This window comes from Armigeres subalbatus, chromosome 3, assembly GCF_024139115.2.
Source record: "Armigeres subalbatus isolate Guangzhou_Male chromosome 3, GZ_Asu_2, whole genome shotgun sequence".
Classification (NCBI taxonomy): domain Eukaryota; kingdom Metazoa; phylum Arthropoda; class Insecta; order Diptera; family Culicidae; genus Armigeres; species Armigeres subalbatus.
Window position 1 is genome coordinate 67,111,652 of NC_085141.1, and position 27,587 is coordinate 67,139,238.

Here is a 27,587-nt window from a genome sequence, read left to right on the forward strand (position 1 = left end):
CCGAATACGCCTGCATCGCCGCCGCAATGGTCGGTGGTACGTTGCTCTCATTTTAAACACCCCTGGGGGACTCGCTCGACACCCTCTACTTTGGATGCTTATAACTTGGCCAATTTCAAAGGGATTTACATCCGGTCTTCACCAGTCGCTTCCTTATATAAAAAAGGTTCTACATTTTGTCCACAACAGGAATCCGTCGACTACAGCGCCACCTAGAAGCAAAAAACTGAAACGGTTGCGTTTCCCCATACATTTGGATCAATTTTTCCATACAAACTTTGAGCCATTTGCGCACGCCAACCCCCAAACTGTCATTTAAGGGCGCAAGGTTTGAAATTCAGGATTTCATGGATTTTGGGCCAGTCTACTGTCTTATTATCGCTTCACGGTCTTTGGATGGCGCCTCTTTTGGTTACATAAGATGATTGATAGCTACTTTTTTAAGCATATTTATCTCATAAAAAAGGGATATTTTTCTGAACATTCTACTGCAGCTAGTAGCAAATATTAGCAAAAATTTCAATCGTGTTCTAGAAGTATACATTCAGGCCCATCAAATCCATGATATTTCATTTATATATTTTTGTCCACTTTGTCCATCAAATTTTCAAATAACCTAAGAAAAGAAGAGCTAACCGTAGTGGAGGTTGGTACTCGGATTCTGATGGCTTTTCCGCAAACGTGACCTTTAAGTGGTCTTGTTGTGTAGGGGTTATCACGCCTATCTAGAGAGTAGGAGGTTGAGGGTTCGAGTCCCTCCAAGACACGTGGATTCTTTTTCGCAAATTTCATATCAATTTGTCCATTTCGAAACATGTGCTGTGCGTATGCACAGCCAAGATATTTAACAAAAAAATGGTTTTCGTACGGCCGAGTTGCCGAATAATATGCAATTAATTATTTTCTTCGATTTTGAATTTTTTTCCCCTCGGGAAAAAAAACAATGATTTTTTAATAATTCAGAGACCATTGCGGTACAGAGGTCGAGAAGACTGGTCCTTTTGGCACGCAGGTAGCCTACCTTAGGTTACCGGTTGCGAAAGCCAAAAAGGTAACGGAGCGAGGGAAGTTGAAGATCGGCTGATCAGTATGCCCAGAGAGCAAACTCCAGCCGCTTTCAGTGGCCAGGTGCTATCGGTGTTTAGAGTTGGGGCACAACCCAAGTAACATTATAGTTTTATAATAGTCTTGAAAACCATTATTTGCTCTACAAGACATCCATAAAACCATTATAAACCCTTAATGTTACTGGGGAAGTCCTACAACTGTAAGGGCCCAGACCGTAGCAACCTGTGTCGTCGTTGTGGTGAGGAAAGGCACAACGCGCAAGAATGCGATAAGGCACCAAATTGCCTCAGCTGCGCCAGCAAAAGGTAAGCCTGTAACCACGTTATGGGTAGATCTTCGTGTCCTATCGGAGAGACAAACAAATGCAAATAACACAGCTGAATCTTACCCACTGTGCAACTGCCCAGTAGCTGCTGTGGCAGTCGGTCTCGAAGTCGAGGACTGATGTCGCCCTCCTATCCGACACATACAGCTATCGTTCGACCTAGTGGGTCGTAAGCCGGTCGTCATAGCCTCAGGTAATTTTAACGCTTGGGCAATGGAGTGGGGTAGCCGCTGCACCAATAGAATAGGTCAAGCGCTACTAGCTAGGCGCTAGCGAAGCTCGACGCAGTGCTAGTGCTAGTCCCTCCTGGGGTTAAGATCGTCGGCTTCGCCGATGACGTCACCTTGGAGGTCTACGGGGACTCAATTCCCGAGGTAGAACTGACCGCAGCACATGCGATCAGCACGGTATCGGATTGGATAAGCGCTAGAGGCCTGGAGCTCGCTTAACGTAAGACGGAGGTGGTTATCGTCAACAACCGCAAGTCGGTTCAACATTTAGTGATTCATGTGGGTGAAGTCGCGATCGCATCAAAGCGGAGTTTGAACCTCCTTGCTGACCTGCACCAGCCATGTCGGCTATGCGTGCAAGAGGTCTTCGACTGCTGTTGCGGCATTATCGAGGATCACGGCATACAAAAACAAGGCACTATCGTCACGTATGTAAACATCAATTTTCATAGTAAACAATTGACGTCATTGGTATCGCTGCTCGGGACGAAGCAAGCCAACGCTCTACGATTTAGTTTGGCCTTCTTTTGCACTCGTTCATACTGCGATAGCAATCACGTAACTTTTGAACTGTCATTTTCTTCGAGCCTACCTTGATTATGTATACCGTGATCGAGGATGATGTCCAACAGTTTCAAGGTGTGTGCCAGTAGACGTAGGCTACTGTGATACAACATTACAATACAAGTTACATAAATTATTCACGTGATGAATTTGAACATGCGTTGAAATGCGTTGGGTTGAAATACAAATATAAATATTTATGGTTTTCTGAAAAAATATCGTTCATCGACAAAAAATAAACAAGAACTCATTTCTCCAACATTTCCCACGTGCAGCGTCTCCCCCAAGGTGTGGCATCTCACCCGGATTTGACATTTTTGTACTAAATCAACAATTTAACGCCACAAAATTATATTCGCAACCACTCTCGGTACCAGGCTGTTAGGCTGAATTGCCATAAGGGCGAATGGTCATAAATGGCCATTGAGCCGAATAGTCATTAGGGTAAATGAGAAGTGAAAAATGAGAAGCAAACAATGAAAAGTGAGTTCTTATTTTTTCGTTTTTCCTCCTTCCATCTTCCTTCTTCCTTTATCCTTCTACTTTCAACTTTCTTCATTATTCTTCCTTTAATCTTCTTTATTCTTCCTCTTTCTTTCTCCCTTACACTTTCTTCCTTATCCCTTTTTCCTTCTTTATTCTTCCTCCTCCTTATTCCTTCTACCTTATTCCTTCTTCCTTCTTGAATTTTCCTGCTTCCTTTCTACTGTTTATTTCTTCCTTCTTCCTTCTACCGTCTACCTTCTTCCTTCTTCTTGCTTACTTCTTTCTGCTGTCTTCATACTTCTTCCTACTTCATGCTTATTTCTTCCGTCATCCTTACTCTTTCTTCCTTCTTCCTACTTCCTACTTCATTCTTCTTTCTTCTTCCTTCATCCTACTTTCTTTCCTTATTCTTTCTCCCAGCTCCCTTTTTACATTTTTCCTACTTCCTTCTCTTTTCTTTCTTTTTTTTCTTCTTCCATCTCACTTTTCATTTATTTTTTCTCCCTTTCCACTTCTTACTTTTTAACGGGCTTGGTGGTCATTTGATTACTACTATTACCACATATTCCAGGCCCGTTCCATTCCTACTACTTAGTCTCGTTCTATATATTTCGCATGTTCTAGCAATCGCTTGAACTGGAAATGGATTTTCATACCATTTCCATCTTCAATTCTATTCATACAACTTGACTAGCAGGTAACTTTTAGAATTCAATATGAGACGAACCTCTGTCATAGAACCGCACCCTCAGATGCAGATTTACATAAAATTCCGCATGAACTCGTGGCGAGTTCAGAGGTGTTCTCGGCTTGTAGTGAGCGAGTGATTGCATCATCAATTCATCCCCATCCCGGATAGACCGTGAGGACGTAGCCAGTGCCGTTATTAACCATTTCAAAATACTAGAGCTTCTCGGACTGTGCACATTGAGGTGTGAGGACAAATTCCGTGCCTCCATCCATTGGTTCCCTGTGCAATTGCGATTGTTCTGATCAATCACAGAGTAGCAACTACGAAATGTATGGTAATCATGCTTGTGCTCATGCTTACTTGTCACTACCACTCGCTTACTTGGACTACCACTCACTGCTCATTCAGCCCAATAACCGCAACACCTGTCCATAATCGGATGCGCCCATACTCACCAAGTCTGCCGGATTAGAAGCGAACACTACCTTTGTCAGGTTTATGCCCGGCATTCTTGAAACAAGCCCTGCTCTTCGTTGTTTCCACCTTCAGAATAATAGGTTCATCGTAGGCTAGAGCGAGAGTGAGTGATTGATGGCGTTGGGTGATCTCGTGCATGCTAAAAAAAATATTAACACGACCGTACGAGTCATATTTATGACTGTGTAACTATAACGGCGTCGCATGAACCACGAATCGTACCAGGTGTTTAAATGGGCTTATACAACACGGCAGGGCTGGTCACGTTGTTCGTATGCCAGATGAACGTCAAGCGAAGATAATATTTAGTAGAGAACCCGGAACAGGCCGCAGGCTTCGTGGAAGGCCGCGAACACGATGGCTTTTCGCAGTTGAAGACGATCTGAGGGCGCTCAATGTTCAGGGCGACTGGAAGCTATCGGCCCAGGATCGAGTACAGTGGAGAAGGATACTCCATTCGGCGTAGGTTCATCGAAGAGCTGTAGCCCACCAAGTATCAAGTAAGTAACTATAACTCTATTTATGATTTGCATCAGGGTCGTTCATTGTGAAGCAAACACTTCTCTGAAGAGAGTACAAATATCTAGTGACTAGACTTGTCGCCTTTCCTGTAGAGATGGCATACGATCCCTTTCTTCCACTCTTCTTGATGTTTCGTTTCCTAGATTACAACTATTGCCCTATCTTGATAAGTTCAGCTCCAGAACCAGCCTTACCAGATGCATAATTGGCTATTGTTCGTCCTTCGAGCAGCCCACCAACTACTGAAAACCACCCATGGGGTGCCAATCAGGAAATCATTACTCTTCATCACTCATCGTCCTATTATGCACGACCACAAAAATGCACCAGATATACCTACATAACCAGCTTAAATGTTAAAGTTCGAACAAACGCAATGGTGATTGATGGATTTTTTCTGGTGGCACATTGAACTCAAACAAAAAACGAAAAAATCGTTATTGAATCATAATCAACAAATCGTCGGTGGTAGATGCATGTTTTCCGAAACGACGGCGATGTTAGAACTTTTGCCCCGCTGTATAATTGATAATCATGCAGCGCATTGTTGATTAGAATCAATTTCAACTGCTTCACAGCCCGAGAAGAAAGAAATAACTTTCTTCCGCATGCCGGTTTGGGATATTATGTCATATTTACTCTTTATTCAAGAAGTGCCTTACAGCAGTACACTACATCTAACAGTATTACTGAAATATTTAAATTCTGAAAATGCTTGACTATTGATATGTGGCATTGGGTTGTTTTTTCTGCTCGGGTGAACCCGAGACCCAGTCTCGAAATGTAAGGTCGCTCACGGTTCATGGACCCACCGAAATGCAATTAGAAATGGATTTGTTACTTTGGCTCCGGTGCACCTCGCGGTCCGAGGATGTAAGGACGGTTGACTGATCTTATTAGAAGGTCAGCCATGTAGAACAGCGGCGAACGAAAGGCAACGCGGAGATCCGGATAGAAGGGAATGGTGATAAAACTAATGATAGCTGCTAGGAACGGGACGGTAATCCTGCTCAGTGCTCAGAGACAGTCAGACAGGAGTGGTGCCACCGGTTCAGAAGAGGACGAAATTTTGTATTCTGTTTTGAACATTGATGCACCGACGGCAGTTGATTGCTTAGAATTAAAATTCCTTCTCTCATTTGATGGTTTATCGAAGGAACGTTATTAAGACGAATTTCTATTGATGTGGCTGCGTTAATGGGACGATGACTCTTGATTACCACAACCTGACAGCATATGACGGTGCATGGAAGGTCCTCGCCATTGACGTAAGTAAGGGCTCAACCAGGGTACTGTAAGAGTTTCATTTGCCAAAGCTATTTAGACAGTTGATTCGAAATTATGCTTCCAAATGTTTCTTTTTAATAACTGCTAGAAGGAAACTTTTCAATATCTATCAGTACAATGAAAATACAATGCGTGCTAGCAAATATTATACTTCGTTGAGTTTATCGATTGAATAAATCTTACTTGAGTCAAAATTATGAACAATTTGATTTTAATATTTAGCACTGTATCAACAAAATTGAAGGTACAATGTGAAACAACTTCCTAAATACATTGAAATGTAATATTTATTGGAGGCAGAAGATCTGGACGCAGAAAAATAGAAATAAAAGATGAGAAAAGATGTTTTGCCTTTAAGTACAAATCCTTTTGACGCCTATGCTCTTTTCAATAATGATATAAGATGTTCCAGGACGTGCGTCACTATTAGAAAGAAATATTTGAAAACTCAACTTGTGGCAATCACAATTTGAGCGACAGCACGTCAATTTTTAGGCTTCCGTTAGACCATCAAATTATGACAAAATTTCAAGTCAGCAATTTACCTACTTTTTGGAAGCATTCTTCGGAATTGAAAAAACGGCGACGCAACAACAGATTCACCTTTGACCATGCCCTAGGTTACAGGTTCCACTGACCATCAGATCGTGTAATAAATTTGAATTCTTTCGAAGCAAACGCACGCACTGGTTCATTTTACGATCGGCTTATGGTGCAATCGAGTCAGATCCAACCGAGACGAACCGACATTTCCCCATCCCTTCTATACGGCGAACGACCGGCTTTTATCTAGAATATGTGAACTTGTTCCTTTTATTACAATCCCGCCCGTAACATACCCCACGAACCAGTTTTATGGAATCATTTATTTACTTTCCTGGAGCGAGGAGCATTTAATCACCGACCGAGCGGCACAGTTCCCTTCTTGGATATTCGACGTCATCCTCCACACACCGCACGCATGGGGAAAGATGACTCGAAAATGCTTTTCCTCATGGGAAGAGAGAATAGATTTACCTCCATGAATCTGTGATTTTAGAATCAATCAACTGCCCAAGAACAGTGGAAACGAACAGAGACAATTAAAACAAGTGTAATTATGGCAGCGTAAGAATACTCGAAACATTATAATTGAGGCCTCTAATTGCCGTTTTTATACCGATTTTTTTTCCAGTGCGACATTAGAAGTTGTAATCCTACAATTTTTATTAGAAAACATTAGATTTCAAAAGTTGGTTTGCATAAGTTAATTGTGCGTTCAGTAATTTAAATTTAATAATATTTTTATAGGATGACCATTTTATTTATATATTGAAAACTAGTAGAACATATCCTCTTTAACTAGGGATTCCCGTCTAGTTGAAATATTAAATACTGAGCCTATAGCACCATCATAGACTATTTTTTGTTGAATCGTATTGGGTTATAAATCACCAACATTTAGCATGTCTTTCGAATTCGGTACTAGTTTTCCACTCTTTTTTGGTATAAATACTGCGGGACACAAGACTTGTTAATCGATCAATTTGGGGCGTTCTAGAAAAAACAATCCAGACAATGCAATTTATTCCCAACATAATTTCCATTAAATCTCGAATTAGTATTTTTCTTGAAAACAATAATCAGTAAACGTTTATATGAACACATCTCCCTAATAACCAAAGAACCGGTCTATTTTTACCCACGGATATTTTGAGCACAAATTTCTAGCACGGATTCACGGAATAGCTCGGATTTGCTTTCACATGTTGAAGAGAATCGGGTTTAATAAAAATTATAATCCAGAATAAGGTCGTAGAAGGAAAACGGAAATCAATTTATATCAATTCAGACGTACGTTTGTTGTAGGATATCTTCATATTGAGATTTATGATGAATTGGATCTTATATACGAAAAGTTGGGCAAAAAAAGGTAATTTTTTATTGGTGCTTGGTGCGCATTGGCTGGACCCCGGCCAATTAGACGTAGGATTATGTAAAGTGTAAGATATTAAATTTTGAAACTCTGAGTATGTTTGCTGACACTGCTGTGACCGCTATAGAATTGGTCGCCGTTGCGATTGAACTGAAGTCATCCCGACCAATAAGTCATAACAAAATTTTATCACAATTATATCAATATGTGTTACAAATAACAATACTTGCAATAATTTTGTTGTAAATTGTCTGTCAAAGATAGAGGAAAGAAAATTTCATGATCGTCATAACATGATTATAACATAATGTGTTATGTTTATTTTTACCGAAAAAAAAATGGCCTTCATTTTTGGTAGATAGTAATTTAAACAAATCGAAGGTACCACCTTTAATATAACTTGAACCTATAACGTGCAGGACCGAAATCCGTACAGCACCGAAATCCGTCCACCTCATGAGATATCAATAAATTAAAGGGGGTTGAAGGTGATTAATGAAGAAATAATTTATCTTATCCTGTTCAGATACTTGGCAGTAAGCTTTAAGGGTCTAGAAACCAGGGATTAAACTTATCATTTCATTATCATTTAGTATTCAGCCAATAACTCATTCCAGAGGTGGAATTCCGAGAAGTGTTGTATGGCGCACTTCTAGCGCTGATTCCCCTCTACAACTTTGTCTAAGGGTTCATTGCTCTATGTCAAATATTAACAGCGTGAAAGGCTAGGAACACTCAATATACTAAATGATAATAAGTGTTATTATCATTTAGTATATAAAATGATACTAGCGTTTCCCGCGGTGAATATTAAAAATAGAGCAATGTACCCTTAGACAAAGTTGTAGAGGGGAATCAGCGCTAAAAGTCCGCCATACAACACTTTTCGGAATTCCGCCTCTGAAATGAGTTATTGGCTGAATACTAAATGATAATGAAATGATAAGTTCAATCCCTGCTAGAAACAGAAAACAACAAAAATCAAAAACAAATCACCACCCACCAAACGCAGAGTTTTTGCCGCCATTTTGTTTTTGTGTAGAGCATAATTGCACCAAAAGTAACTGTGTTTTAATTGATAATTGCGAATCATTACATAAGATAAGCGGAATACAAATCGAAGGGATCGCTTCTCAAGGTGCGTATCGAACTATTTACAGTGGTAGTTTAGTCAATCAGAATGCTTCAATTTAAATATTTAGTTACCAAATAGCTGTACGGATTTTGATCCTTTGATTCGTAATCCGTCCACGGTGGACGGATTTTGAGTCAGGAGTAGTCGATTTTATTCATTATTTTATCATGTTTTTCGAAGTTTTTAATGAGTAAATGTGAAACACTTTAAAAGTAGAAGCCTTCATGCTCCTGTGCCAATGACAAACGTTTTATTTACCTTCGATTCCTATTTTCTAATGACTTTTTCATGTACTAAGGTGCTTAAGGTCACTCCTGACTCCAAGTTTCAAAGTGCTCGCGTTTTCGGGGGCACACCACTCGATTCAGAGGCGGCGCACAACTGTCATTTTTGTTGATTTAGCTTTGCTGCGTCGCAGCATGCGTGATATAATAAAAATGACAGTTGTGCGTTGCTTCCGTATCGAGTGGTGCGCCCCCGAAAACGCGAGCACTTTCAAAGTTGGATTCCGTCAGGAGTGACCTTAAGTGGACGGATTTCGATGTCCCACGGTATTCAAAGTTGAGCCAGCCGGACAAAGTTAATTGCCTACATTATTATTATTATTACTATATATAATAGCCCTGTTTGTCTGTCCGGTGACAAGCCAACCAGACGCAGCACGGGGAAATTCTCACAAAAAAATAAAATATTTGACACTTCAATTCTTTTTTACTATCAGATGCAAAAAACAAAACAGTGACAACCAGACACAGCATTTGATGAAAAAAATCACAGACAACAGACGTTGAAAATTTTGGTTTTTTTAATGCGAACCGTTTTTATATAAAAAAAAACACTTGCCACGGGAGCTACTGCGTCCACAAATACACTAGATATGGATAATCACAATCTTTTCAATAATATACTTCGTTATAGTGTAAGCTATTTTCATCACTTTTTATGTGACACATCGAGTTATATGTTTGTTATCAACATATTTAGTAATATGTGGTAATATTTTTGTTAAATCTAGAAAACATTTTGTTACATTTTTTGTTATTTCAACTACTAATGGCGGATGTTTTATAACAACCGCTGTTATAAAAAACTGCTGCCGACGGCAAAATTCTACCATGGCTAAGCGATTATGATTGGAAATTTGAAGAAAATTCTCTCCAATCACTTACAGCAACCAAATTTTAGATCGACCCTTGCGTGAAAATTTCACTTGACTGCTGCTGTTGTGTGACGGCCACTCGATGATTTTCCGCTAAAACGCCACTGATGTACCGAGATCGCAACCGACGCCAATTTGGCAATATATAAAGTATTGGTCCTGAAAAGAACCGATTTTATTTTCACAATGCAATCACCAAAAGTCCAAACATTGCGTGGAAATTTCACTTGAGTGCTGCTTCTGTCGGCAAGGGCCACTGGATGATTTACTTTGTGCTGAGTGCTGCTGTCGGCGACGGTGAATCGATGATTATCTTTCCGGCGCTGGGACAGCTGCTACCGTCTACCGTCTACTTGGGACAGGTGCAGTGCGGCCCTCGTGTCCGCTCTGCGTGAAGTCTCGATTATACTGAGGATTATAGTCCGGCTAGTAAGTTACACAATTTTGGTGTCTGTACTTGCGATGCAAGTGGTTGGTTGGCTTATTGATTTTTACTAGTGCTTAAAAAAACAATCATTTTTTAAATTGTTTAGCGCCTTTAATCTATTGCAAAATAGTTAAAATTGCAACATGTTAAGGAGTGCGTTTATCGATTGATAATAAACAAAATCGGTTGGAAGGCGGCTGAGTTATTAGTCCATGCTTCCTGACCACTTTTCGTGACGGTCTTAAATTTGTTTTTCAGGAAGATAGGAGGATCATTCTGCAGAATGATCCTCCTATCTTCCTGAAGGACGTAATTCTACATCAACAAAATGTTACCGATCGGCTTTAATAAGGAAAACGCTAAAGGAATGCTAAAAGAGGGACAGCCTTCCACGGAAGAGGGAACTGAAAGGCTCAACGAGAAAGATGTTGCCGAAGGGCTCAAGCATTTATTATTTACTAGCAGACTCGACAAACTTCGCTTCGCCTAAAATTTATTAGTTCTCGAGTTATGCAGAAATGTCTGTTACATTTGTATGGGAGCCCCCCAAAGAGAGGGGGTCTCGAACCATTTTAAGAACCTTTCCCGGCCCCAAAAACCTCTGCATAAAAATTTTCACGCTTATTGGTTCAGTAGTTTCCGAGTCTATAAGAGTCAGATAGAAAGAAATTTATTTGGGCTGAAAGTCTCGATAATAAAGACATAAACAAAAAATATGTATATAGATGCAAGTACATAAATGTTTTTTTTTTTTTTTTTTTTTTTGTGTCTTTATTAAGGAGACTTTCAGCCCGAGGCTGGCTCGTCTCCGAGTACATAAATGTCGTCTCCATTCAGCTTAGTTGATGGCTGCACGTCACTAACCACGCAGTCTATGGAGGGTACGCCGATATTTTTCCGCCTCGTGCCCGTCCGATTGCTGTCGAAAAATATGTTCACCGGGCTAACATTCTGGCTGCGTGCCCGGTCAACCAAAGACATCCGATTTTCGCGGTGTGAAAGATATGGATGGTTCTCCGAATAGCTGATGCAACTTGTGGTTCATTCGCCTCCTCCATGAACCATGTCTTTCATCTGCACCCCTCCATAAAACCCAGTAAACACAAGATCGTATATGATGCCACACAAGATGCTAAAGTAGCCATATAGGTAGTTCCCCATACAATATGTACATTGTACGTAGCATTTAGCATTTTAGCATCACTTTCCTTTCGAAAATTTCACGTCCTCCAAAGATGCAAAGAGCTCTCTTATTGAGCTCCAAAAGTTTTTGGATACTGAAACATTTGGAATTCCACACTTCACATTTTTTGGTGACCAGCCAGTTGTTCATCAACCTTTGTGCTTCACAGTTTTCACAGAAAAGTGTTTACGTACATTTAAAGCTACTCAATGCTCTGAGTACCGTTTAACTTTCCGTGAAATACAAAATTTGTTAATATTTAATATATTCTATATTTCTCTCTAGCCATTATGTATCAGGTATCAGAACGTCGGCTCAGGAGGCACGTTCCCCTCAATTTGGGAGATTTTGTGCCATCGCCTTCACTGACCTTTCTCATCATTTACCTGACGGAAAAGGAAGTGAAAAGGGGAAAGGAAGAGGAAGCGAAGTTGGAAAGGAGAATGGAACAGGTTTCTGGAGCAGGAGGATACAATCAATAATACATACATACGATGCATTTTGTAAAACGCAATGAAACGCGAAGCATAAAATATACTGGATAAGTCACACAATGCAAATACATATGATATACCATTTATAGGAAAGCGAATTATGTAGACCCACACGCATTAAGCTAGGGACTAAAGAGAGGTGTCACAAAAACACTGAGGGCGTAACAATGAACGAACGTCAAAGACGAAACACAGAGTGCACTGTGAAAAACGCATAATGCGAATCCATATAGGTGACAAACACAAAGTACATCACGTTGAGATTGAACAAGAGTAGCCGAAGCCGAACGTCAAGGACGAAACACAGAGTACACTGTGAAAAACGCATCATGCGAATCCATATAGGTGACAAACACAAAGTGCATTGAAAAAACGCATAATGCAAATCCATATAGGTGACAATTTGTTGAAAAACTAAGTAAAACACATATTCATAACTCCACCCTTATTTAACCTAAAGTTGAGATTAAACAAGAGTAGCCGAAGCCGAACGTCAAAGATCGATTAAATGCATATCAATTAAATCTTAAAGATAACTCGTCTAGCTCAAACCCTTATAGGGTAGACCTCTTCATGTTTTCAAAAAGTATCGAAAATTCAACCGGTCAGCCCAGAATCACAATTCTTATGCTAAAACAAGTCTCCTGTCAAATTTTCAGCTAACTCGGATCAAATTTCGAGGTGGCTCAAGTCGATTTAGTGTTTTTGGGCTATTTTCAATTTTGTAAAAAATCTAACAAGAGATATAAATGTCGAAAACTATCGCAACAACCTCTATACGGAAGCTTTTGGTGTGCTCTACAAGTCTTGTGAACATTGCTATTCGTTCCGTTCACGTTTTGTCCATGTAAAAGTGATTTTCAAGCTTTTAAGTGCATAAAAATACTGTTCCCCCAAAAGTCGTTGTTCTGAATTTATGACAAATGCTTGCAATTTATTATATTATTATTCCTCTTTTTTCCCTGAAAATTTGAGTAATATAATTGTCGATGTGCGATTTACCGTTAAATTCTTAAAAATCAGAAGCTGAACATTTGTCATAAATTTGCACGCTGAGATTTCTTCAAACAAGTTGTTCAAACAAAGAAGCTTCGATTTCACTTGTTACTACGATGCACTCAATGTTAAAAGCATGCAGACATATGGTGAAATTAACAAAATTTGGAAGTCGTTTGTTGTAAGCATCAAATATCATATGATTTGATTTATGTTTTGTTCGAACAACTTGTTTGAAGAAATCCTAACGTGCAAATTTGTGACAAATGTTCAGCTTCTGATTTTTAAGAATTTAACGGGTCATCGCACATCGACAATTATATTACTCAAATTTTCAGGGAAAAAGAGGAATAATAATATAATAAATTAGCAACCATTTGTCATAAATTCAAGAATTTTATAGAACAACGACTTTTGGGGGAACAGTATTTTTATGCACTTAAAAGCTTGAAAATCACTTTTACATGGACAAAACGTGAACGGAACGAATAGCAATGTTCACAAGACTTGTAGAGCACACCAAAAGCTTCCGTATAGAGGTTGTTGCGATAGTTTTCGACGTTTATATCTCTTGTTGGATTTTTTCCAAAATTGAAAATAGCTCAAAAACACTAAATTGACTTGAGCCACCTCGAAATTTTATCCGAATTAGCTGAAAATTTGACAGGAGGCTTATTTTAGCATAAGAATTGTGATTCTGGGCTGACCGGTTGAATTTTCGATACTTTTTGAAAACATGAAGAGGTCTATTATAGGGGTATGTAGCGGGACCATCATCATCATCATTAGAACAACAACAATCCATTGCTTAATTCTTGTAAACTGATTCAATTACATAGTAACTCATACAATAATAATAGTAACTTGTTATTCGTTTCTTCATTGCAATATCGCTGATTTACGAGATAAAAATTGAATAGATTATTACACATGCGATGCCTGCGCTTTGCAGCTAAGCAGGCATACAATAAATCAAAGAGTTACATAATACAAAATTTGCGCAAAAACTTATGCATATTATTAAGTATTGACAAAGACAATGGATTCGTCATTTTCAATGACGTAAGTCAGATGTAGGCAGCACGACTAAACGTGTCCTCTGATTCATTAAATATGATTGGCACAAAAGACCCAGCTTACCAATAATGATTGTCGCTATTAGTGTTGGGCATGGTGCAGTATAGGAGCGAACAGTTTAGAATTAGGCAGGTTTGATTGTTCAAATTAAAAAACGACACAATCCATTAATTTAACTAACGCGAATTACAAATAGAATCTATAATCAAATAAAATTTATGTGTAGTCTGCAGTTAATGAATATATGTGTGGATTCATATTGAACATATTTGGGGACTCAAATTGCTAAAATTTATGTGTGCGACATACTCAACAAAACAAGAGGAATTTTCTCAGTGACATCATTTTACTGAACATCAAGGAAACAATGTAAAAATGTTATTTAAATGTATTCAATATGTTAAGCATTTTAGCTTAAAGTATACGATGATCTTCTTCTTCTTCTTATTGGCATTACATCCCCACACTGGGACAGAGCCGCCTCGCAGCTTAGTGTTTATTAAGCACTTCCACAGTTATTAACTGCGAGGTTTCTAAGCCAGGTTATCATTTTTGCATTCGTATATCATGAGACTAACACGATGATACTTTTATGCCCAGGAAAGTCGAGATAATTTCCAATCCGAAAATTGCCTAGACCGGTACCGGGAATCGAACCCAGCCACCCTCAGCATGGTCTTGCTTTGTAGCCGCGCATCTTACCGCACGGCTAAGGAGGGTCCCTAAGTATACGATGATGATGTGAACAATATAGGTGAACTAGAAACCAACCTATCTCGGCGTAGCAGGAGTACTGATTTGTGCCAAGTCACAAATTTTTCGGTTAAGTTTTTTTTAAGTCTTTATTTGTGTATTTTTTTAAATTTTACATTAAATTCAACACAAATCTTCGGTCAAGTAAATCCTCCTGCTTGATATCTTGTTATTTTCAACCATCCCCTACAGCTACGCTAAAATTTACTTTCGTCAACAATTTCTTTCCTTGTTCCGTTACACTCAGCTGAGTCAAAAATACTTCGTAGATATTGACTAAGGTGTCTTAACTTGCGAAGGCATTGTTCTATTGTTGGCGTATGACAACGATGCGGGTTACGACGATAGTTGAGTAGGTGACTAAGTACTTCAGGGGCAACGAACGGCAACCAGCAAGACAATCGAACCAAAATGAGGCCGATTGCATAAAAATATGGATTTACAATCGTTGCCGTGTGGGTTGTTACCGTTTGTACACGTACGTAGAACTACTGGACGTGCACACGGTTACCGGGTCTGACTGTGACTACTCATTTGCATATGGGTGCGAGAAATGAAAGCGAAACTGATATTTTCCCTTTCAATACAGTTGTACGGCTGGAAAACGATGATTTAAATTAGGTTACACGACGCGAAGAATGAATGATGATATTCAGGTTTTGAAGGATTACTTTCGATTTTTAAGACGTTTACTATTGTTGTGTGTCCCACAATATCTCCCCCTCATTGGTTATCGTGAGGTCATAATTATCGACGTGGGCTGTTCCTGAGCCCACAAAGAAGGACTGTCACCACTTATTGACGTTACGTGCAGACGCTGCTAAACCTAATAGCTTCCGAGATAAATCATTTCTTATTTATATAGTCGCCGTATGTCAGTACAGACACTGTTTGAACCGCACCTTATTGTTAAGTAGACACTCGATCAAGCTTGCGTCTCCGGATATAAACATGCCCATTGCATAAATTATGATCTAGAAGAATTGTAAATGTGGCTAAGTGATTTTTTCCAATCTTCAAGGAATGTGAACGAAACTGTTTCATTCCCGACAGTTCTTCTTGATAGTCGTTACACAAACAAATGCTTGGTTGAATACTAGTACCATTGATTCAAATTTGATCACTGTCAACATAAATTATCCAGCGTGCAAGCAAGAGCAACACGAAGACCATTTAAACTCGAATATTTTCATTTGCTTTCATTTCTTCCGTGTCTCTGGTAGGTTACTGTCGCCGACACCTAAGATCTTCCCATTGCCATCGCCCGACTAAAGGCCGTCGACTATGCGACAACCGCACTTATACGGGAGATGTTTTATCATTTTCACTTTCTTCATTTTCTCACCTTTCTAGCTGGCGGCACGGCACGGCACGGCGAGTCGGCGTGGCGCAGTTTTCTCAATTCGTCAAGAGTCGTTGAGCGTTCACGGTCGCCAGCCGCCGCCAGTTGACTGAATGACAATTGCTAATTATAGGGTGAGCTTTAAGGCGAAAGTCACAATGACTTTGTTTGCGGTTCCTAAAAGCGACTTGGTCGATGAGGTTAATGAGCAGCAAATAAACACCACCTTAGTGAAGCATACAATCAAAGAAATGAAATAAAACTGATAATGATAGCTAATCAGCTACAATCGAGATGACCCTTCTTCTTACTAATGGTCATTCAGTAAAATTTTTGCGGAAGATTGGATTAATTAGTTTATATAGCTATTTTTGCTTGTGATTAGAAAAGATATTATAGCACGGCTGCATGCACGATGGAATACCGAGCAAGTGTGCTTGGGATTTGTTCGTTGAACACCGCTTTTACTGATCGCACTTCCAACATACTTACTTATTAGCCTACCGAGGTCAGCAAGATTGTATACTTCATTTAGTCTATAGATCAGGCGTCTGTGCCATTTATCGCATTTTCTGCAATCTCGTCAAGTATTAGGTACATTTATTTTCCTATGAAAGTGAAGCAATTCGGGTATTCGATAATCTGATGTCTTTAAATTAAGTATTTCACGATACTGAAAAAACGGCCCTCCCTTAGCCTGTGTATCGATCTTAGTTATCTATCTGCTTAGTAAAAAAGTGCAATGTTCGCCATGTTCCACTACTTTTATTGTAGCAACACCCTTGCAACGTAAACAAACCCCGAACCACGCTGGCTATCAGGATCATCATAAAATGGTCAAATGACAAAATCTTTCCAAAGTGCTCTCTGATGATAATATCTTTGCACAAGCAAAGATGATATCCCTTGCTCAGATGATATTGCAATTGCATTAATGCCTGGTGAGAAGTGAGTACTGCGAAATTGAAGTGAGTACTGAGTACTGAGAGGTTAACTGAATGAGGAACACGGAAGAAGAGAAAAGAGAAAATATGGGCGAAGGAAACAAAAAATAAGGATGAAAGTAAAAAAAATAAAGAATTAAAAAGGAAGAAGGAAAAACGGGTGGAGGAATTAGGAAGAAGAAAGAATGAAGAAGGAAGATGGAAGAGGGAAGAAGGAGAAGGAAGATGGAGGATCGAAGAAGGGAGAAGGAAGAAGAAAGAAGGAAAAAGGAAGAAACCAGAAAGAAAAAGGAAAAAGATAAAAAAAAAAGGAAAAAAGAAGAAGGAAGAAGAAAGAGAAAATAAGTAAGTGTTGAATCCAAAATCTAAAAGAAGTATCGTAGTCCGTGGAAGCACAAACTGCTAGAAAACGATAGTGTGTTGATTCTCTCACTCTCAACTCTTCTTTCTTAACCCTCAAAAGGCCGGGACGACAGTCAACTCCTTCAAAGTGCTCGTTCTCGGTAAATCGTTGACCAAATTTCATGACCCCGGGCTTTTCTCAAAGGGGATTAGTAGCGCTTTCTTTTGACATAGGTGCCGCCCTGCTAGACCCCTCCCCGCGTTCATGAGTATCGAAAATGTCTGTGTTTTTTCCTTATTTTTGGCTATGATGGCCAAATTTCTTCAGTAATCAAGTGCAATAAAGTTCTGGCGCCATAAAATAAAGTAGATACTTGAAATATATCAAGTAGAAGTGATTTTGAACGTTTCCAAGTTATCTGATTACTGTAATTACCGATATTGAAAGCCATATCCCTGATCTAAGATTGATGGTCATATTTCTTAAAATCTGATCACGAAATAAACCAGACAGGAGGGAAAAAATATCACAAAAAACTGTAGACATATGTGTAATCAATTTCATGTATTGAAGATACTATTTTGGAACATTCCAGTTCATCCAAAATATCCGTGAGTTCAGGTCTTGAATTCTACCATAGAAGCGAAAGGTAATGTGCACATAAAAATACTCAGAGAACATCCTACTCAGTTCAAAGATATCAAATAACTCATGGAACATTTTTCTGCGTGTCCCATAGTGACATTCTAGAATGCGCGAAATGTTCTGAAGTTCAGCTCGTAAGACCTACGCTACAACGGTCTCGAAAATGTTTTCGGCAGCTATCAAAAACCTTCCCAACAGATCCTTGGATACCTGCCAAGAAATGTTATACCGATCTTTCTGCACTTCAGTACACTGCAGGTCATCCAAAACGTTCTTGAGTTCAGGTCGTCAAATCTACAATCAAGTAGAAGCGCAATGCTTGTTTCAAATCAAGCTCAGGTCATCCTGCCCAGTTCGAAGAAATCAAATGAGTTATGGGAAATTTTGCTGCGTGCCTCAGAATGTCATTCTAAAATGCGCGAAATGTTCTGAAGTTCGGCTCGTAAGACCTACGTAACAACGGCCTCGAAAATGTTTTCGGCAGCTATCAAAAACCTTCCCAACAGATCCTTGGATTCCTGCCAAGAAACATTATACCGATCTTTCTGCATTTAAATACACTCAAAGCCATCCAAAACGTTCTTGAGTTCAGGTCGTCAGATCTACAATCAAGTAGAAGCGCAATGCTTGTTTCAAATCAAGCTCAGGTCATCCTGCCCAGTTCAAAGAAATCAAATGAGTTATGGGAAATTTTGCTGCGTGCCCCTGAATGCCATTCTAGAATGCGCGAAATGTTCTGAAGTTTTGCTCGTAAGTCCTACGCAACAACGGCCTAGGAAATGTTTTAGGCAGCTACCAAAAACCTTCCCAACAGATCCTTGGATACTTGCCAAGAAACTTTATATCGATCTTTCTGCATTTCAGTACACTGCAGGTCATCCAAAACGTTCTTGAGTTCAGGTCGTCAGATCTACATTCAAGTAGAAGCGCAATGGTTGTTTCAAATCAAGCTCAAGTCATACGGCACTGTTCAAAGAAATCAAATCACTTATTGGAAATTATGCTGCGTGCCTCATATTGACATTCTAGAATGCGCGAAATGTTCTGAAGTTCAGCTCGTAAGACCTACGCTACAACGGCCTCGAAAATGTTTTAGGCAGCTATCAAAAACCTTCCCAACAGATCCTTGGATACCTGCCAAGAAACGTTATACCGATCTTTCTGCATTTCAATACACTCAAAGCCATCTAAAACGTTCTTGGGTTCAGGTCGTTAGACCTACATTACAACAGCCTCGAAAATGTTTTCGGCAGCTATCAAAACCTTTCCCAACAGATCCTTGGATACCTGCCAAGAAACGTTATACCGATCTTTCTGCACTTCAGTACAATGCAGGTCATCGAAAACGTTCTTGAGGTCAGGTCATCAGATCTACAATCAAGTAGAAGCGCAATGCTTGTTTCAAATCAAGCTCAGGTCATCCTGCCCAGTTCAAAGAAATCAAATGAGTTATGGAAAATTTTGCTGCGTGCCCAGAATGTCATTCTAGAATGCGCGAAATGTTCTGAAGTTCTGCTCGTAAGTTCTACGCAACAACGGCCTAGGAAATGTTTTCGGCAGCTATCAAAAACCTTCCCAACAGCTCCTTGGATACCTGCCAAGAAACGTTATACCGATCTTTCTGCATTTCAATACACTCAAAACCATCTGAAACGTTCTTGAGTTCAGGTCGTTAGACCTACGTTACAACGGCCTCGAAAATAGTTTCGGCAGCTATCAAAACCTTTCCCAACAGATCTTTGGATACCTGCCAAGAAACGTTATACCGATCTTTCTGCATTTCAATATACTGGAGGCCATCCTGAACGTTCTTGAGTTCAGGTCGTCAGATCTACAATCAAGTAGAAGCGCAATGCTTGTTTTCAAATCAAGCTCAGGTCGTCTTGCTTAGTTTGAAGAAACCAAATGGCTTATTGAAAATGTGTCTACCTGCTCCATAATTACATTCTAAAATGCGCTAAATGTTCTGAAGTTCAGCTCGTTAGACCTACGCAACAACGGCCTCCAAAATGTTTTCCACAGCTATCGAAACCCTTCGCAACAGATCCTTGGATACCTGCCAAGAAATGTTATACTGATCTTTCTGCATTTCAATACACTGAAGGCCATATAAAACGTTCTTGAGTTCAGGTCGTCAGATCTACAATCAAATAAAAGCGCAATGCTTGTTTCAAATTCATCTCAGGTCGTCCTGCTCAGTTCAAAGAAATCAAATGAATTGTTAGAAATTCTCCTGCGTACCTTTCTGCTGCGTATCAAAACCAGGCATTGCAATTTATCCCATCATTCGATTTTCTGAGCAAAGATACTGATGATATGCTGGGATATCGATCTTAGTTATCTATCTGTTCAGTAAACAAAGTGCAATGTTCGCCATGGAGAAAAGTTTTTTCACTGTTTTTGTTGTAGCAACGCCCTCGCAACGTGAACAAACCCCGAACCGCACTGTCTATCAGGATCATCATCAAATGCTCAAATGATAATACCTTTTCAGAGTGCTCTTTGATTAGGGATAATATCTTTGCACAAGCAAAGATGACATCCTGTGCTCAGATGATATTGCAATGCCTGATCAAAACCATTCCCAACAGATCTTTGGATACCTGCCAAGAAATGTAGAAATACACTGAAGACCATCAAAAACGTTCTTGAGTTCAGGTCGTTATGGAGTACGCAGAAACATTTCCAATAAGTCATTTGATTTCTTTGAACTGTGCAGGATGACCTGAGCTTGATTTGAAACAAGCATTGCGCTTCTACATTATTGTAGATCTGACGACCTGAACTCAAGAACGTTTTGGATGGCCTCCAGTATATTGAAATGCAAAAAGATCGGTATAACGTTTTATGGCAGGTATCCAAGGATCTGTTGGGAAAGGTTTTCATAGCTGCCGAAAACATTTTCGAGTCCGTTGTAGCGTAGGTCTTACGAGCTGGACTTCAGAACATTTCGCGCATTCTAGAATGTCATTCTGGGGCACGCAAAAAATATTTCAATAAGCCTTTTGATTTCTTTGAGCTGTGCCGGATGAGCTTGATTTGAAAACATCCATTGCGCTTCTACTTGATTGTGGATCTGACGGCCTGAACTCAAGAACGTTTTGGATGGCTTTGAGTGTATTGAAATGCAGAAAGATCGGTATAACGTTTCTTGGCAGGTATCCAAGGATCTGTCGGGAAGGTTTTTGATAGCTGCCGAAAACATTTTCGAGGCCGTTGTAGCGTAGGTCTTACGAGCTGAACTTCAGAACATTTCGCGCATTCTTGAATGTCATTATGAGGCACGCAGTAAAATTTCCAATAAGTCATTTGATTTCTTTGAACTGGGCAGGATGACCTGAGCTTGATTTGAAACAACCATTGCGCTTCTACTTGAATGTAGATCTGACGACCTGAACTCAAGAACGTTTTCGATGACCTGCAGTGTTCTGAAATGCAGAAATATCGGTATAACGTTTCTTGGCAGGTATCCAAGGATCTGTTGGGAAAGGTTTTGATAGCTGCCGAAAACATTTTCGAGGCCGTTGTAATGTAGGTCTAACGACCTGAACCCAAGAACGTTTTAGATGGCTTTGAGTGTATTGAAATGCAGAAAGATCGGTATAACGTTTCTTGGCAGGTATACAAGGATCTGTTGGGAAGGTTTTTGATAGCTGCCTAAAACATTTCCTAGGCCGTTGTTGCGTAGGACTTACGAGCAGAACTTCAGAACATTTCGCGCATTCTAGAATGACATTCTGGGGCACGCAGCAAAATTTCCCATAACTCATTTGATTTCTTCGAACTGGGCAGGATGACCTGAGCTTGATTTGAAACAAGCATTGCGCTTCTACTTGATTGTAGATCTGACGACCTGAACTCAAGAACGTTTTGGATGGCTTTGAGTGTATTGAAATGCAGAAAGATCGGTATAATGTTTCTTGGCAGGAATCCAAGGATCTTTTGGGAAGGTGTTTGATAGCTGCCGAAAACATTTTCGAGGCCGTTGTTGCGTAGGTCTTACGAGTCGAACTTCAGAACATTTCGCGCATTCTAGAATGACATTCTGAGGCACGCAGCAAAATTTCCCATAACTCATTTGATTTCTTCGAACTGGGCAGGATGACCTGAGCTTGATTTGAAACAAGCACTGCGCTTCTACTTGATTGTAGATTTGATGACCTGAACTCAAGAACGTTTTGGATGACCTGCAGTGTACTGAAGTGCAGAAAGATCGGTATAACATTTCTTGGCAGGTATCCAAGGATCTGTTGGGAAGGTTTTTGATAGTTGCCTAAAACATTTTCGAGACCGTTGTAGCGTAGGTCTTACGAGCTGAACTTCAGAACATTTCGCGCATTCTAGAATGTCACTATGGGACACGCAGAAAAATGTTCCATGAGTTATTTGATATCTTTGAACTGAGTAGGATGTACTCTGAGTATTTTTATGTGCACATTACCTTTCGCTTCTATGGTAGAATTCAAGACCTGAACTCACGGATATTTTGGATGAACTGGAATGTTCCAAAATAGTATCTTCAATACATAAAATTGATTACACATATGTCTACAGTTTTTTTGTGATATTTTTCCCTCCTGTCTGGTTTATTTCGTGATCAGATTTTAAGTAATATGACCATCAATCTTAGATCAGGGATATGGCTTTCAATATCGGTAATAACAGTAATCAGATAACTTGGAAACGTTCAAAATCACTTTTACTTGATATATTTTGCGTATCTACTTTATTTTATGGCGCCAGAACTTTATTGCACTTGATTACTGAAGAAATTTGGCCATCATAGCAAAAAATAAGGAAAAAACACAGACATTTTCGATACTCATGAACGCGGGGAGGGGTCTAGCGGGGCGGCATCTATGTCAAAAGAAAGCGCTACTAATCCCCTTTGAGAAAAGCCCGGGGTCATGAAATTTGGTCAATGATTTACTGAGAACGAGCACTTTGAAGGAGGTGACTGTCGTCCCGGCCTTTTAAGGGTTAATAGCTCTTAGCATTAGCAGCATTCGATCGGAAAGCCGATCGATATCAATCTTCGTCCCTATCATTCCATTTGATTATATAAATTACCTGCTGTAGAATTAGAGAGTCAGTCGCAAATAAAAATTCGAACGCATCGTACTGTAATATCGTCGCGTATATTCAGTAGAGCAATAAATCTCGTCGTCTATCGTTTCAAACAAAATCGCAGCACAATCAATCCAAATTCGAAATTGCTACAAAAAAAATGGTCCTTTGAACCGGATTGTTTGCTGTTGGATATTGTGTTCGCGATTTTGTCTACGTCGGTTCGGATTGGCAAAGTGGAATTAAGTGATAAGAACTAAATATCAAGCATATGCGAACTGTGAATAAATGAACGTATCTCGAACAATTACCACCGCGTACAGTGTAGTTATTGCGAAACCATAGTTGTTGGTGCTAACGGTCGCTGATAGTGTGCAATCATCGAAGCCATCTCTCGATTGTGAAGCTGGTCTATTGCTGCATTGTTTCCGATCACCTTTGTCGGTGGCGTTCTACAGCAACAGTGAGCAGACGTGGCTTGGGCATTACCGCGTGGGTTGGCTTGGGTACATCATCGACGATTGTAAGTACTGCATGCTGTATGTAATCTGATCACGAGGAAATAATCACTTTTGAAAGATTTCCCGTATCGCTGAAGTTTTCAAGAATTTTGCATGATCTGATTGGATACAAATCACGGAATTTTGGCATTTTGGGTGGGACTTAGCAAAAACCTGCATACACACATATTCTGCGATTGTTTTAGTGCGCGCTATGACCCCGAATTTAAGAAGGTTGGCAAAGGGAAAACGTTTCTGTCGGGATTCTTTGCGTAATCTGGCCCTTCTGGTTGACGAGTACCAAGATGAAAGGGACAGTGTCATGCTCGAGAGGTGGAAAGAGCGCTTCGTGGAGATTTTTGATGATTATAAAGATACGTTGCAGCTAGGGGTTTCAGATGAATTCCAAAATGATATTTAGCAGAAGCTGGAGGCAGATGCACTAAAACAATCGCAAAACGGGGCTTCAGTTGAACCTCAATCAATTGAACAAGCGAATAGAGAGGCAAGAGCCTCATTCGAGTCCACTTATTTGAGACTTAAGGGATTCATTCTGTCCAAAATTCAACTTAAGGGTAACGCATCCAGAGGAGTCGTACCTATTCCGGCGTAGCAAATTCGGGTTAAGCTGCCGGAGATCAAACTGCCAATTTTTGATGGCACTATTAGGGAGTGGCCTTCTTTTCGAGACTCGTTCCAGTCGCTGATTGCGTCAAATACCCATCTTAGCGACGTGGACAAATTTTCTTACCTTCTTTCGTCCCTCTCGAAGGAGGCGAAGCGCGTAGTTGAGGTGATAGAAGTGACCTCCGATAATTATGCTGTGGCGTGGGAACTTCTTGAGAAGCGCTTTGAAAATAAATACCTGATCGTAAAGTCATACGTTGAAGCGCTTTTCACGGCCGATCCTGTCAAAAAAGAGTGTCACGAGTCTTTGAATCGCTTGATCGATACGTTCGAGCGCAATTTGAAAAAGCTGGAGAAGACGGGAGAACGAACAGCCAACTGGAGTACATTGTTGGTGTTTATGCTGAGTTCTCGTTTGGATCCTGCAACTCTCCGCCATTGGGAAACCCACCGGAAATCTACACTGGTTCCTAGTTACACCGATCTCGTGAATTTTCTGCGCAATCATAGTCTGGTACTGCAATCCCTTGACGCGTCCAAAGGTCGACCGACCGATTCTTCTCGCTCATCCACACACCGCTACCCCTCACATCCCACTAAGCTGAACATCGCTCACGCAACCGTGACCCCTCAGAAATCATGCCCCTTCTGTAACCAGTTGGCCCACTCACCCTATCAATGCGAAGTGTTTCGAAAAATGACTCCTGTTCAACGGTTTGAAGCCACTAAGAAAAAACGCTCTGTGCATTAACTGTTTATCACCTTCGCATCTCGTCAAAGTTTGTATGAGTGGAACTTGTCGCGTTTGTCAGCAAAGGCACCACACAATGCTGCATCAAAGACCCATCGTCCCAAATAACCATTCGATTCCACCCACCAAAATTAACAGATCCACAGACTTCGTTCTCGTACACTCATACCAATCGTCAGCAGTCTGCTTCATTGCAACCCGAAAGCCAACCCCCAGCCTTCGCGGTTCCTGCCCCACAAACCAGCCACTTTTCGATACCTGTCAGCGAAGCCGAGCATATCGTTCCTGCAACCGTTCTTTTGTCGACGGCTCTGGTGAAAGTATTCTCTTCATCTGGCTTCTCATTGTGGGCCCGCGCATTGTTGGATTCCGGATCGCAGCTCAATTTCGTTTCGGAGAATATTGTACAAAAACTGAAGCTTCGTCGCATAAAGGAGTTCGTCCCAATCAGCGGTGTAGGCCTTTCGTCTACTTCTTCCAAACACACAACCATCATTCGCATTCAGTCTCACTGTGCTGATTTCGAGGATAATTGGAAGTTCCATGTACTTCCAAAGTTGACATTAGAACTGCCAAATCAAGCTGTTGATATTTGCCGATCGAGATGGCCGTCAGACGTCGTATTAGCAGATCCCACATTCGATCAACCTGGCACAATCGATCTGATTCTCGGCGTTGACATTTTCTACGACCTTCTACGAGATGGTCAAATTAAGCATGGAGGCGGAGATCCTGTGTTGCAGAATACTGCCTTAGGATGGGTAGTATCCGGGAAGGTTCAAGCAAAGATACCTTCTGCCTCGGTATCGAATTTTGCACACGTGGCACCTAGCCCAACGATTGAAGATCAACTATCATGGTTCTGGGAAATTGAATCGTGTCGCACGTTTGGGAGTTCTAAAGATATTGCAGATCGTCGTTTCTACTCGCTTGAGCGTCGGTTGAACGCTACTCCAGCGCTAAAGGAAGCATACACTGCTTTCATACACGAGTACGAGCAGCTCGGACATATGCAGCCTATATCGGATGCGGAAACCCATACACTTCCATCGTACTATCTGCCTCACCACTGCATCGTCAGACCTGACAGTATCACCACGAAATTACGTGTGGTTTTCGATGCGTCATGCTCAAGCGACAGCGGTGTCTCACTCAACGACGCGCTTCTGGTTGGTCCTGTCATCCAAGATGATTTGTTGTCTATCGTTATGAGATTCCGGATGCCGCAGTTTGCAATCATCGCCGACATTGAAAAAATGTATCGGCAAATCAGGGTGAGGAAGTGTGATCATCCATTACAACGGATTCGATGGAGAGATTCCGCAACCCAACCGCTGCAGACGTTTCAACTTACAACGGTTACGTACGGAACATCTTCGGCTCCGTACCTCGCGACTAAATGTCTTCAGAAATTAGCTGAAGATGGGCCCGATAATCATCCAGAGACAGCAATGGTTCTTGGGCGTGACTTTTATATGGATGACATGCTTACTGGAACAGATAGCATCGAAGAAGGTCAGGAGCTCTATCAACAGCTAATCGACCTGACTAATTCCGCTGGTCTACCCCTGCGGAAATGAGCGTCGAACAGCGCGGCTGTTTTAGCAGTCATTCCACCACACCTGAGAGATGAGCGCACCCTTTTCGAACTCGACTCTGCTGCTGCTCCCATAAAGGCGTTAGGATTACAATGGGATACTATTTCGGATGAGTTGCAGTTTAATGTTCCAAATTACAACACACAACTGCCAGTGACCAAGCAGATAGTACTTTCGGATATCGCCCACCTGTTTGATCCATTGGGTCTAGCTGGGCCAGTGCTGGTACAAGCAAAGTTGTTTCTCCAAGATCTATGGCGAGATGGCTGTGATTGGAAGGAACCGCTAAACGAAAATCGTCAACATCAGTGGCTGGAACTTCGGGATAGCTTTCAGCACTTGACGGCCAACAGAATCCCTCGATGGGTCGTTGCAACTACCGGAGTTGTGAGTTTAGAAGTCCATGGATTCTCCGATGCATCGGAGAGAGCGTACGGGGCCTGCATATATCTCCGTGCTGTGTCGTCGACAGGCAGCATCCATGTCAACCTGCTTACCGCTAAATCAAAAATAGCACCAAATGGCAAAAGCAAAAGAGCAGGAATCGTCAGTCTTCCACGTTTGAAACTGTGTGGAGCCCTGCTATTAAGCCACTTATTCGAGAAGGTCGAGTTCAGTCTGAAACTTAAGGCCCAGAACTTCTTCTGGACGGATTCGGAAATCACGCTTTACCATTTGGTAAAGCGTGATTTCCGAATCCGAATCCTTCTTCGATGCTATCTGTACAGCCAGTCCCTCACGTTGGAAAACGTTTGTCGCAAACAGGTGTTCCGAAATCCAGCGTATCACGGCGGATGGCATGTGGTCGCATGTTCCTGGCTCGGAAAACCCGGCAGACATAATCTCCCGAGGAATGTGTCCAGAACAGCTGCAAAACTGCACAGGCTGGTGGCATGGACCAGATTGGTTATCGCAACCATCACGCTTTTGGCCGCCACTGGGGCGGCCGACAAACCGAAACTTCAGTCCCGAAGAGCTTGA

The 27,587-nt window shown here is 40.9% G+C and overlaps 1 protein-coding gene across 1 annotated transcript; it reads left to right on the forward strand.

The window, feature by feature from the left end:
* The first annotated feature begins 5,568 nt into the window (after window positions 1-5,568).
* LOC134221689 (uncharacterized) lies at window positions 5,569-27,587 on the forward strand. Its single transcript, XM_062700877.1, has 4 exons — window positions 5,569-5,631; window positions 24,331-24,971; window positions 25,070-26,523; window positions 26,761-27,587. Exons 1-4 carry the CDS (start codon window positions 5,569-5,571, stop codon window positions 27,585-27,587), a joined length of 2,985 nt encoding a protein of 994 aa, XP_062556861.1.